General features: G+C 40.2%; 1 protein-coding gene across 1 annotated transcript; it reads right to left on the reverse strand.

The window, feature by feature from the left end:
* Positions 1-11,294: 11,294 nt before the first annotated feature.
* LOC143555410 (uncharacterized) lies at positions 11,295-13,047 on the reverse strand. The gene is made up of 2 exons (XM_077044973.1): positions 12,658-13,047; positions 11,295-12,140 (listed from the first exon to the last, which is right to left on the reverse strand). Exons 1-2 carry the CDS (start codon positions 13,045-13,047, stop codon positions 11,295-11,297), a joined length of 1,236 nt encoding a protein of 411 aa, XP_076901088.1.
* Positions 13,048-13,464: the final 417 nt, after the last annotated feature.

Raw genomic sequence — 13,464 nt, forward strand, 5'->3', positions numbered from 1 at the left:
ATTTAGTTGTATTACTTGAATATATTATTCTTTGCCATTGATTTGTATTTTGAGTATTAGCGGTCTTTTGTCTTTCGTGTAAAAACATCATCTCAAGCGTTTTGTTATCCGATAACGGACCATGTAATGCGCGTGTAGAAGAAACTACAAAATTAGTAAATAATTACAACTTAACTATAAATGTAATCATTTAATTACGAAAAGATAAAATTACTAAAATGAGGATGTACATTAAATAAATCAAATTTTCAAAATAATCCATGATAGGCAGGGGTGTGCATAGATCGGTTTTGGTCGATTTTAGGCTCAAACCAAACCAGTTCTGAAGTGTTTGTTCCGTTCTGGTTTGGTATATTGTATGGGTTCCATTTGGTTGTAAATCAGTTTTGGGTTTTACATATGGGCTTGAAGCGCTTGAGTCGGAAAAAAGTTGGCTCAAAATAATAAATTTTGGTTTAACCTCTTTACTCCTATAATGAATATAGACGGGAAACTTTTCGTCTAAAACAATGAATCTTGGCTATAAATTCGATAACATTCAAGCAAATTTATTGTGGTTCGGTTTTGGAGCAAGGTATAACCGAACCGAACCTAATATTGTTTCACAAAGAAAACAAAACCGAACCATAATTTTATTTCAAATTTATTGTGGTTCGGTTGTGGTTATGTTAGTCGGTTTTGCACAAAGAATGGCACGCCGAAGAGTTTTACTTGGATCGATAGACCATCAAAATGTTAGGTATCAAATAGTATAGGGGGTTATGTGTCATTGTTAGGAAGTAGGAGGGTACATATGTAAATAATAATTGTAACCGACTTCGTTAAATATACAAACTGGGATGTGGATAAGCAACTAATGATTTGAGAGTAAATCTCGTTCTCTATGATTATTCTTCTTCTACAATTCTTTAGCTCAATTACCGGGAATAAACTACATTCATTAACTCGTAGTATGCGAAAATAAATAAATAAACAAATAGAAAAAAAATACAAAAATTAAAAAACACTGCATAAATATATAACCGAAATGTAAGTGTTAAAGGCTTAATAATGTTTTAAACCTTGCTTTATTCATTCATTCATTCACTAATACATCTTAAAACATGTGAACATACAATTCCATGTGATGCTACAAGAGCCCATAATTTAATGGGAAATAGATATCAGAAAACAAAAACATGAGTCCAAAAAATTCTTAAATAAATGTACAAAAATCCAACACAAATTTATGCCGACTCGATATACTCGAGGTACTGAGAGTGTGACGCTGCGAGAAGAGCAGCACCGAGGCCTGACCCGTCATTCGATAGCTCGATGATAATGTTTCTAGAGGTTTCTTCGCCTAACAATTCATTCATGGCGTTTTGCATTGCGTTTCTGAACTTGGTATAGTGTTCGAATAATCCACCGTCCATTGCTATTATTGATTTTTGATTTTCTTCGCCTTCCTTGGAAACGTCTCTTCCTATTTTTTTGAGGATTCCGAGGATTCCTGCAGCCAAGAGACGAGCACCGCGAGTTGCCACGATTTCACAAAGCAGGACGACTACTTTTCTCATCTTTAAAGAAGTGTTGGATACCTGTAAGTAAACGGTAGACGTGATTAAATATAAATATGGATACGAGAATGAGTTGAAACGACATTTAAGTCCAAACGAGTTGGGTTGACCCACAAACACGTTAATTCTCCACTTTCTGGATTTTTTAATAAAAAAATGTCCTAAATTTGAATACAAAAAACGTGGCTCCATCTTGATAGTTTCAAAATACGGACCTTTAGGATACACTCACTGTTAAGAACATCGAGTTGGTTCAACATGGTGATATTTGTTGGCACCATCTTGCTAGAGGTGAAAAATTTAAAGAAACACAAAAAAACTTAAAATTAAATAACAATAACACTTTTAAGCCTCAAAAATGAAATATGTAAATGGAAGATATATAAACAACAAAAACTAAAAACCTTGGCACAAAGCTAATCGTTTTTACTAAAGAGACTTTGATGGTGTAAGAATTAGCCTATCAAATGTACATATTTATACGAAATGAATTAGGGTAGACTAAATTATAAAAGGAAGGTATAAATGTAATTGATTAGAAACATAAATTTAGAAAATTTCAAAAATTTTCAAAAAAGTTATTATAGTAAGAAAGAATAGAATTGATATCGTAATTAATGGATTTTCAAATAATATGCAATGTTACATAATATATTTCCAAATTTTGAATTTTATGTAATGGTAATTCTGTAAAATGCAATGTTACATCATGTAAAAATGTAAGTTACTAATTATATTATTATTTACAATAATATAATTAATCATCAATTAGAACACCATATAGTATGTATTGTAATTCATATAAGGTGTGAAAATAAAAGGTTACTAATTTTGTTATATATATGTAACTCAATTGTTAATTAGTAAATCGTAATTATAAGTCAATGTTTACAATAATAAGTGAATGGGTGAATGGGTCAACAATGGATTTGTAAATCAATTGTTACTGTTAAACAATAATAAGTCAGTGGATTTTTATTTTAATTGTTAAAACTTAATGACTGTAATTAAATCACTGGGTCAATGGGTCAACTAACGTAATTATAATAAAACTTAATGATTGTTAATTAATTAAAATTTACATTCAAATTTAGACCATAATTTATATAATAATTAATTCAAACAGGAAGGGGGGAATATCATATTTACAAATTTACAAATCCGTAATTAAACCATTTCCTTAATAAAATGGGTCATCCTTTCCTAATTTCCTTAATTTCTTTACGAATTTGATAAATTTAATTTAAATATTTAAATACTATAATATTTTAACAGAATTATAATATTTTAAATCGGTAATCTCTCTCTATTATATATATATATACCTATATAGGGGATGAATCTTGCGAGAAGTGATATTACAGCGAGAAGTGCGATAAGTGAATGTATAACTCCATTAATCTCCAATTTCACTCTCTTTCATATGATGTTACATACATATATGTCGGTTAGTTGTATTTATGTCTTAATTACACATTCAAACCTACCTACAAACATATAAATATACCGATCCACATTCAAACCTATGTACCTACACGCATACAAACATGCATACACATATACAAACATACGTACACATATACAAACATACGTACCTACACACATACATATGCACCTTCACTTCTCGCACTTTTCGCTGTAAAAAAACTTCTGAAATGATCCAACACCTATATATATATATATATATATATATATATTATCCGTAATCTCTTCTATTGATGAAATAACAAATAATTAATTAAATTATTTATTATATATTATCTATAAAATTAACACAGGTGGTGAATGAAATCAACCAAAAAATAACAAAGGTGGTGAATGAAATCAACCAAAAATAAAATATTCAAAAAGAAATTTGAAATATTTCGTATTCAAACTATAGCTACGATTTTGAATACTACATTAATTAGCATATTCAAAATGAAAAATTAAATATTAAAGGAAAAAGGAAAGGTAATACTTTAATAGCATTAATGAATCTTATTTTAATATATTGTTGATTTATTTTATTAATTTGAAAATTAGAGAAGGCATTGATATACATGGAAAGTATGAGAATCAATCAATAGGAATGAGAAATATGGATTTAAAGCTTATTGCTTTAATAGTATAGTAGTTAGTTAGATATAAAAACACTTAACAATTTCTTTGAATATAAGTTAATGTTTCAATATTAACAAAATAAAATGAAATTTTATAAAGAAATTTATAAAAGGCCTCCAGAAGTTCATTTTGTTTTAGGCCTCCATAATGATTGTTCCAACCCATTTTTTACCCGCTTCATTTTGTGCCCACCATAACATAAATTTCTGGATCCGCCTCATGTAATCCTTGTGTGTAGTTGACCTCCACTTTCTTACTCCACCAAACCTATGACTGTACCACATTTGATGTACTAAACAAGTACAAACATAGATACACATGGTATAAAACCGTGATGCAGACTCCTCCTGAAATTGTATGTATATAAATTGTAAGTTGGCAAATGCCTATCTATACATAACACTTCTATGGGGACAGTTTATTAATGTCATGATGTCATCTAAAAATTAGTTACTAAACTTGTACACATATGTTTTGTTATAGAACTAGTATTTTACCCGGAGCGTTGCACTGGGCAGTTTAGTAAAACACGAACGATGGTAAAACCCAAGTGTTGTCAGATTTTGCGCGAATTTGGTCGGTTTCTTTCTCGTTTGTTACGGTACCAGAACTAAAACAACAACACAAAAATTTGGCATCCGGTCAGTTTTCATTATGTTCGTTATGGTACCAGCTTAAAACACAAAAAAAGAAATGGCATCAACACCCTAGCATTGTCAGCGCCGGACGTTGATGTAGTGAGTTTACACGAATTCAGTCTGTTTTCGTTATGTAAACAAAAATTGATGTTAGGTCGGTTCTCGTTACGTTCGATATGCTACCAATAAAGAAAATCAAAACGGGATGGACAAGTTTGGTGCCGCCACTTAGTTAGCGGCACCAAACTTCTCTTTTATATATATATATATATATAATAATTTCAGTCAATACATCTATATGCTCTAATAGATCTACAATGCTTTACCACTCTCACTCAAACGTTAATCCTCACAATTTAAAACCAATTAAATCCCTAAAATCATTCATTACCATATTGAAGAAACATAAATTCACCCCTCAAGGTCTAACACGTTAGTCCAAGGGGTTTGGGTATGTATTCCCCACGATGGATTATAAAACCTTCTTGGCGCAGACGAGTGTATCCTGCAAAACAGAACACCGTGAGCTCGTTACGAGGAATGGGGGGATTCTCTCGTAACCACCCTCCGGCGTGAGAATCAGTACTTGGTAGTATGAAATGTATTAATAGTGATAGTATGAGAGAGTATATCCTTTACCATTCGGAGATCGACTAGTATTTATAGCCGGAGGAGAGAGAGAGGATGGTCAACTACTTTGTCAGGTTCCTCCACCAATAATATTCTCCATTCGTGTGATCGTGGAGGTTGGTGGAAGTTGATAGGCATCATGGCCTTTTGACAGGGATGTTTTGTACTATATTATACCGTCCTTTATGTGTTGTCCGGTCCCCATTGGTTGGGTGTTTATTCCCATGTAGATTGTACATTTTTGTCCCATGCTTATGAGACCTTTGCGCCACCATTCTCTATGCGTCAGGGAATGTGTATTATATTAAGAAGTAACTTTAGCGCCATGTGTTGTGCCTGGCGCATGGCTTTTATGCCCGCCGTTTGTTCCGCCCAGCGTTCTGGTTGCGCTGGATTTGGGTGTTATACTTGTTAAACGGTGGGTTTAAAACCCTACCTCTACAAGTCCCCCTAGTTCATAATTGTCCTTTCTAAAGGGGGGCTGTGGACTTATCATGGTCTTTTGGCTTTTATTGTATCTTTCATCCGTTTGTATTCCGCTTGTCTTTCACCTATATTGCCAATTTTGGTGTCTGGTTAATGAAAACCATTGTCCTTGGCGCAGCCTATTTTTGGCGGAGCCTATTTTTGGCAGGTGATTTATGATAATCATCCCTTGGCGCAACCTATTTTTGACGGGTGATTTATGATAATCATCCCTTGGCGGAGCCTATTTTTGGCGGGAGATTTATGATAATCATCCATTGGCGGAGCCTATTTTTGGCGGGTGATTTATGATAACCATCCCTTGGCGGAGCCTATTTTTGGCGGGTGATTTATGATAATCATCCCTTGGCGGAGCCTATTTTTGCCAACACTTGTCATCTTTTTCTCGTATGCTGATGACGTGTTATTTGGCGTGAATGGGTGAATTAAATGCAAATCAGTGAAATGGCGGTTTGACGTGACAGTTTGGCGACGGTTGCTCTGTTGTGCAGCTTTTTCGCCTGTATCAGGCGAGTGGGCGAGAATCCCGGTGGCGTGCCCAGCTGTAACACATTTCCACTGTCGTTTTGTTATCGTGTCGCTCGTTTATTGGACCGCGTGTCGTCTATCCATTTTGTACCCCTCTCCTTAATTAATTACGATTAGTATAAAAGGAGGGATTACTCCATTTGGAAATCACTTTTTCACTTTCACCTGCATATTTTCCCACCCCTCCTTCTTTGAATCATTTCTCTTTTATGGCTGAGTCTTCCCAATCTTCGAAGACCAAGAAGAATAACAACATGGAGTTCTTCGGTTGTCGCATGACTGCCGACGACTTCAATAATATAGTCAAGGTTTATAACCTTGGCCCTGAGTATGAGCCTGAATTGCCTGCGTTAGGCAAGACGGCTCAAGAGGCTCCTATCGGCAAGATTACCGTGTATAGGGAGTACTTCTTTTTGGGAAATTTTCGATTGCCCCTCACTGTATTTTTGCTGGACGTCTTGGATGTTTTTTGGCTGCACCTCAGCCAGATTCATCCGCTTGGGATGGCTCGTCTTCGCCATTTCGAGTATACTTGTCATTGCCTCGGTATTACGTCTACGGCTGACAAGTTATCAGCGTTTTACCGATAGCGTTTCTTCCGGGGATGGTATAACTTGTTTACTCGCCCTGGAGCCAAGGCTATTGCTTTGGATGCACCGCAGAGTCTGCACGAGTGGAAGAGCCTGTTCTTCTATGTCTCTACGCGCGTGGTTCCCCATTCTATGCACTTTACGGATGTGAAGGAGCTTGCTGAGCCGAAAGTGGCTCCTTATTCTAGTTCGGACTGGTTCACCACTTTACAGGCCAGACTTTACCCTCTCCGTCATTATTCTGAACGCGCGCTGGTGTTGTGGGGCATGAGTCACATCTGGGAGGATGCAAATATGGTGCTGGTCATCCATAACAGCGGTCAGGGTTAGTATCGTTTTTTTTTGCTTTTATGTATATGTATATAATAATAACCCAACTTCCTTCTTTTAGAGGTGGATGATCCGATGCTCCTTCTCCAGCCCGCGCCTGAGGGCGCTAGATTGTTGAGGCGGAGAGACTTGGGTCCTCGTGAGGAGCCAATCCTTGCAAGAAAGGCCCGAAACTTTGTGTTTCCTCTTCCTATGGGGCAATCACTTGCTCCGTGACCGCTGCCACCGCCCAGCTTTGTTAACCATCAGGGGGGTAAGTTCCATTTGCTACTGTTGAGCGTATTTTTCTATTTGTTTCTTCCCTAACGTTCCAACTTGTTTTTCAGGTAGACGGCCTAACGTTGTGCGCGTTCCTAAGTGCAGTAGGAGGGGCACACAACGCAGTGGTGGGGAGGCTGTTGCGTCTCCGATAGATACCGCCACGAGAAACGCTGTGGATGATGATGACGATGTCGTTCTCATCTCCGCCGTTCCGTTTGGGGCTTTGGTATCTTCGTCCCCGACATTGCTTGAAGCACTCAGTTCCGGTGCTAGCTCGGTGTCTTCCCCAACCACCTCTGCACAGGTTTCTGTTGGCTTCTCCTTGCCTTCAGTCTCGCAGCCTGTGACTGCTGTGTCTGTCTTGGACACAAGTCTGGTTGTCGCCACTCCAATTTTGGTGGCGACATATCTTGTGTCTTCTGCAGCCACAACTTCTGGAATTGTTGTGGATACGAAGTTCGTATCTGTCCACCTTCTTCTTCTACCGCAGTGGGCGGGGCGTTCACTGTTCCACACAATTCGGGTTCCACCCCTGTGATTAATGAAGATGATGAAGAGTTACATCGCCTCTTCAAGAAGCCTCGGCTTGGCGATTTCGTGAAGACGGGCAGTCTTGTTAAGTCGTCAAGTATAACATTTGCGATTAATTATTAATTATGAAATCTTTTAACGCGATCCACTTTAACTTACCTTGTTATATAGTTTTAGGGACTTTGGCAATTTCTTCATCGACTGCTGCTTCTGCTGCTGCATCTTAACTGGCGACTGTTTTCGTCAGTTTGCCGATGATGACAAGTGTTGGCGGCTTGTCGTAAGCGATGCCTACTGTACAGGCGCTGAGTTTGCCAATGATGATGGGTGTGGTTGGCCCATCTTAGGCCGAAACCGTTGTGACGACTGCGCGTGTGTCGACAGGATCTTCTATTCCGGTCGATTTTCAGCCAATGTCGTCTGCTGCACCGATGAAGGCGATTGTGGACGAATCTCCTAAGGTTAGTCTTGAATCTGCGGGTATTTATTTTGCCGATCTCATGAAGTCAAGACAGTCCTCACCAGACAAGGGCTACATTCTTGATGGTGACGAGGTCGTGCCGCTGCCGCCTTTCACTATAGGTGCGACGATGCGAGGTAGGTTTTTTTTTGCGCGGTGACAGTAGTGGCGGGTTTAGTGGCAGTTTGAGCGGTGGGGTTTTGAATGTAGATATGGACCCCCGTGATTCTGTGGAGGCGAATCAGGTTTTTCGCCCTCGATGAAAGGTTACTTGCGGCGCCAATTTTGATGACCCAGCCACTTGTACAGAATTTTTGGAACACGTTGTTCCACCTGGCGAGTGCATTGCTCGCAAAATCCAGCCTCGGAATAGTTTGTATTCTGACGCTGCCTTACACCAAGTCCAGGCTTTCTCTAGTTTCGCGGAATTGCTGCGCAAAAATCGCGCTCTTCATGAGGAGAAGATCGAGGCAAGTGCCCGGATGGGGGAGATGGAGCAGTCGGTGAAAGATACTGAGGCTACCACCTGGAAGGCGAATAAAGAGTCATCGGAGCATCGCCAGGCTCTGATTGATGCTGAAGTGAAATTGGTGAAAGTTGAGGAAGATTTGGCGGACTCTTATAGCGAGCGCGCCGCTCGCTATAAGGAGTTTGAGGCTGCCTGCAAGAGGTCCAACGCCGATCTTGCGGATGCACGCAGCCGTGCTCTTTCTGCCAAGGAAGCTTCCGCCAAACTCGAGAGTGAAAACGCTGTTTTTCGCAAGCGTATTGAAGAGTTGGAGGCGGAAGCTGAGTCGAGCAAGGCGGATGCAGGCAAGCTGGCTAACACGTTGGTCTCTAATGAGGAGACTATTAAAGCTTTGTCTACTGAGTGTGCCGCTGCCGCTGCTGATCGCGATTGGTTGTTGAAACACGCCATCTGCAAGGTATTCTGTAAATACATGTTTATACCTTTACTTGCATATTACTAACGCCTTTGTTATGTAGGTTGCCCAATGCATCATCATTGACGATGACTTGACGCGGAGTGTTGGGGCCCTTGTTACTGCTTCCCGGCCACTTTGTCACAAGATGGGGTTTCAGGACGTTGTGACGCATCTGCGTGATAGCCTTCCTAAGCTTATGTTCTTAAAGATATCGATGTGGAAGCAGAGTATGCCGCCGCTGAGGCGGAATATGAAGCTCTTACCTTTCTCATTCTTTCTGTAGTTGTTGGGTACGCAAAGGAAGAAAATGGTGTGCAGCTACTGAGGAAGCTGCTTAAACCTTTGCAAGCTGGTCCGTCCACCGCATCTGCTGGCGACCAAGGAGATAGCGCGACCGTCGTCGACCAATCGGGAAAAAGTATAAACGACGTCGACAAGGCTCTCTTTGGCTTGTATAGTTGTAATTTTTTCTCTGTTTTTTTTTACTTTATTTTGCGGGTGTTGGTACTCGCTTGTTATTACTCGTACATAAATGCAATGAACTTTCTTCAATTGTAAAATACGGAGTGTCGTTTCCATTCAAATTTGTTAGGAGACCCTTGGCCTGTTTTTTCAATTTTGTAATCGATTTACATATAACACCTTCGCAATTGTGTCGGCTTCCAGGTTCTTGGAATCGGTGAGCCATCGAGTTGCATCAGGACATAGGCGCCTTTTCCCAATACTTTTTTAATTTGATAAGGGCCTTCCCAAGATGGCGCTAGCTAGCCTTGCGCGTGCGCTCTTGATGCCTCGTTGTTGCGAAGGACGTAATCTCCGGCATTAAACTCACAGACTTTTACTTTTGCGTCGTAGTACTTTTGTAGTAAGCGCTTGTATTTGTTCTCTGATTGCGGCCAACTCTCGACGCTCTTCCAGGAGCATTAGGTCTAGGTGCCTCTCCGCCTCATTGTCATTTTGTAATGTGACCCTTGGTGATGGAACGCCAACTTCTGCGGGAATCATTTCTTCGGTACCATAAGTAGGCTGAGCGGTGTTTACGCGTTACTTGTATTTCTTTGGGTTCGTATGGCCCACAGGATGTGGGGTAATTGATCAACCCATCCTGACTTGTGATTTGCCAGCTTTTTCTTGATCCCGCCCACAATAGTTCTGTTGGCGCGTTCCATCTCACCATTTCCTTGTGGGTGAGCAACGGAAGTAAACGTTTGAGTGATGTTGAGTTCTTTTAACCATCGTTGGATATGTTGGTCAGCAAATTGTGTTCCGTTGTCGCTGACCAAATTCATGGGTAATCCAAAACGACATATGATGAACTCCCATATGATTTTTTTGAAGCTGGCTGCGTTGATTGTTGCTACTGGCTTTGCTTCAACCCACTTTGTGAAGTAATCAATTGCCACAATGAGAAACTTCACCCGCCCTGGTGCCTCTGGAAATGGTCCCGTTATGTCAATTGCCCATTTCTGGAATGGCCAGGAGGCTGTTACCGGGATCATGGCATTCTTTGGGCGAAGGGTATTTGGCGCATGGCGTTGACACGCGCAGGGGCGGACCCACATAGGTCCGATCGGGGTCCCGGGATACCGATGTTTTTTAAAAATTACTTAGAGATGGTATATTAAATTTTGTAAGGACCCCATAAAAATTAATACTTGGAACCCATACTATTAAGATTGAACTGGTACAGTGGAAAGTCCTTGTTTTACTTGTGAGAGGTTGTAGGTTCAAGCCCCATCATACTCCTTTTTTGTTGTTTTTTTAATATCCTAGTCCTAGTTATTCAGATAGGGTATTTGTGCTTTTTGTTAGTTTCTCTCATATAGTCATTATCACCATGCAACATATATAATGTTAACATGGATTTTGCATATTCTTTTATTATTTACCTTGTGTATGTATATTATAATTAATCATTTATTTGTGTTAGAGTTATTTTTTCATGTTTTGGTCAATTATGTAAGACCATATATATAGATTACGTTCATGTTTTTCGGGTATGAATTAAAAGTGTATGTTTCATCTAGTTTGTAATTAGATTCTTTCTACTTACTCGTTTCCAATGACACCATAGTTCCGTGTTTTATTATGTTCCTTGCCTCGACCCGACCCGAATAACGACCGACCCTAAAAATTTTGTAAACCGAAAAAATTGGGACCCCATTGACAAAAAATCCCGGGTCCGCCACTGGACACGCGCTGCATCGTCTCAACTCTTTTTTGGCGTCTACATGCATGCCCAGCCAATAGTATCACGTATTCATGATTTTGGCGACTACCATTCTCGGACCCGCATGCACGCCACATATTCCCTCGTGAATTTCTCTCAGCAGATAATTTGCGTCTTGCGGATCTACGCATCTGAGAAGTGGCCCTAAGTATGATCGCATGTACAAGATGTCGTCCTGAATTGTATAATTCAAGGCTTTGTGGCGAATCTTTCTGGCTTCTACCTTCTTCTCTAGTAAAATACCCCTTGCGAGGTAACAAACAATTGGTGTCATCCAATTTGTCTCTGCCTCTGAACACACGTAAACTTCTCTGTTCATTGTTGAATGCATTGTGAGGACTTCAATGCGGACGTCTTTCGCGAGATGTTCAAAGCCAAATGATGCTAATTTGCTTAAAGCATTTTCTTGTTTGTTCTCACTTCGCTTGATGTGCTTTACCTTGCCTGTGGCGAAGGCTGCCATTAGCACTTTGGCCTGTGCCAGGTATGACGCCATTTTATCATCTTTTGCGTCATATGAGCCATCAATCTGATTTGCCACGAGCATTGAATCCACGTGCGCTTCTAAGTGTTGGGCTCCCAACTTCTTGGAGATTCTCAACCCTGCCAGCAACGCTTCGTACTCCGCCTCATTGTTTGTACTTTTGAATTCTAGGTATATCGCGTACGTGAAGTGTTGTCCTTCGGGATTGGTTATTCTTAGCCCTGTTCCTGCACCTTTGTCGTTAGATGCTCCATCTGTGAACAACTTCCAAACTTTATCTTTTTGTTGATCAACAGGAGGTTCAGCTTCTTTTCGGCATTCTTCCTCTTTTCCTTGAGGAATTTCCGCTATGAAGTCGGCCAAACCTGGCCCTTGATTGCTGGCCTAGGTTTGTATTCAATGGCGTGTTCTCCCAATTCTATCACCCATTTTGCTAATCTTCCTGACAGTTATGGTTTGCTTAATACATTTTGTAAGCGATGGTGAGAACATGTATTGGGTGGCCTTGAAAGTATCTTCTCAAGCGTCGCGCTGTTTGTACCAGAGATAGAACCAGCTTTTCTGAGGTGGAGTATCTTGTCTCTGCGTCCGCTAAGGTGCGGCTTACGTGTTAAATGGGTGTTTGAACACCATTTCTTTCTTCCATTAGAACCACACCGATTGTTCTTTCTGAAGCTGCTAGGTACACTACCAATGGCTCTCCAACTTTTGGGGCTGTCAGCGCTGGTAGTTCTGCTAGGCATGACTTGATTTCTTGGAATGCCGTTTCTGCCTCCTCTGTCCATCGAAATTGAGATTTCTGGAGGCAGTTTCTCAAGGTTGAGACGAACGGGAAAGATCTTTCTGCATGGCTTGACAATAATCTATTTAGCGCGACTACTCGTCCATTAAGCGTTTGTACTTGCTTAATAGATTTCGGTGAAGGCATTTTCAACACTGCCTCTAGCTTTTCTGGGTTGGCTTTGAAGCCGCCATTGGTCACAATTACGCCTAGGAATTTCCCCTCTTCCATTCCGAAGGAAAACTTTCCTGGGTTGAGCTTCATGCTGATTAACCTTAATGTTTTGAAGGTTTCTTCAACGTCTTTCAACATTGCTATCTCCGTTTTGCTTTTTATGACCAAATCGTCCATATAAACTTCCAAATTCCTCCCGATTTGAGGTTTGAACTCTTTGTCCATCAATCGCTGGTATGTAGACCCGGCGTTCTTGAGGCCGAATGGCATCATCTTATAACAATATGTTCCGCTGTTTGTTCGGAACGTCGTTTTGTCCTGGTCTTTTACCACCATGTGGATCTAATGGTACCCTTTGTACGCGTCTAAAAAACATTTGAACTGAAAGGGTACCAGTGCGTCCACCTTAAGGTCGATTTCTGGCAACGGGTAGCAATCTTTTGGGCACGCTTTGTTAAGATCTTTGAAGTCGATACACATGCGCCATTGTCTATTCGCCTTGGGTACCATTACTGGATTGGCTACCCATGTTTGGTATTGGATTTCACATATTATGCCCACATCTACTAGTTGCTGGACTTGTTCATCACAAGCTTTTGCTTGATCTGGCCCCATTTTTCTTCGTTTCTGTACCACTGGAACAAATGCTGGATTAACTTTTAGTTCATGCTCCGCTTTGCTTCTTGGGACTTCCGTCATGTCTGCCGGGGTCCAAGCGAATACGTCTATATTCTTGATTAACAATCTTTTTAA

The sequence above is a fragment of the Bidens hawaiensis genome, unplaced genomic scaffold (genome assembly GCF_021521415.1).
Source record: "Bidens hawaiensis isolate Kalapana, Puna unplaced genomic scaffold, B.hawaiensis_p1.1 tig00018130_1, whole genome shotgun sequence".
Taxonomy (NCBI): Eukaryota; Viridiplantae; Streptophyta; class Magnoliopsida; order Asterales; family Asteraceae; genus Bidens; species Bidens hawaiensis.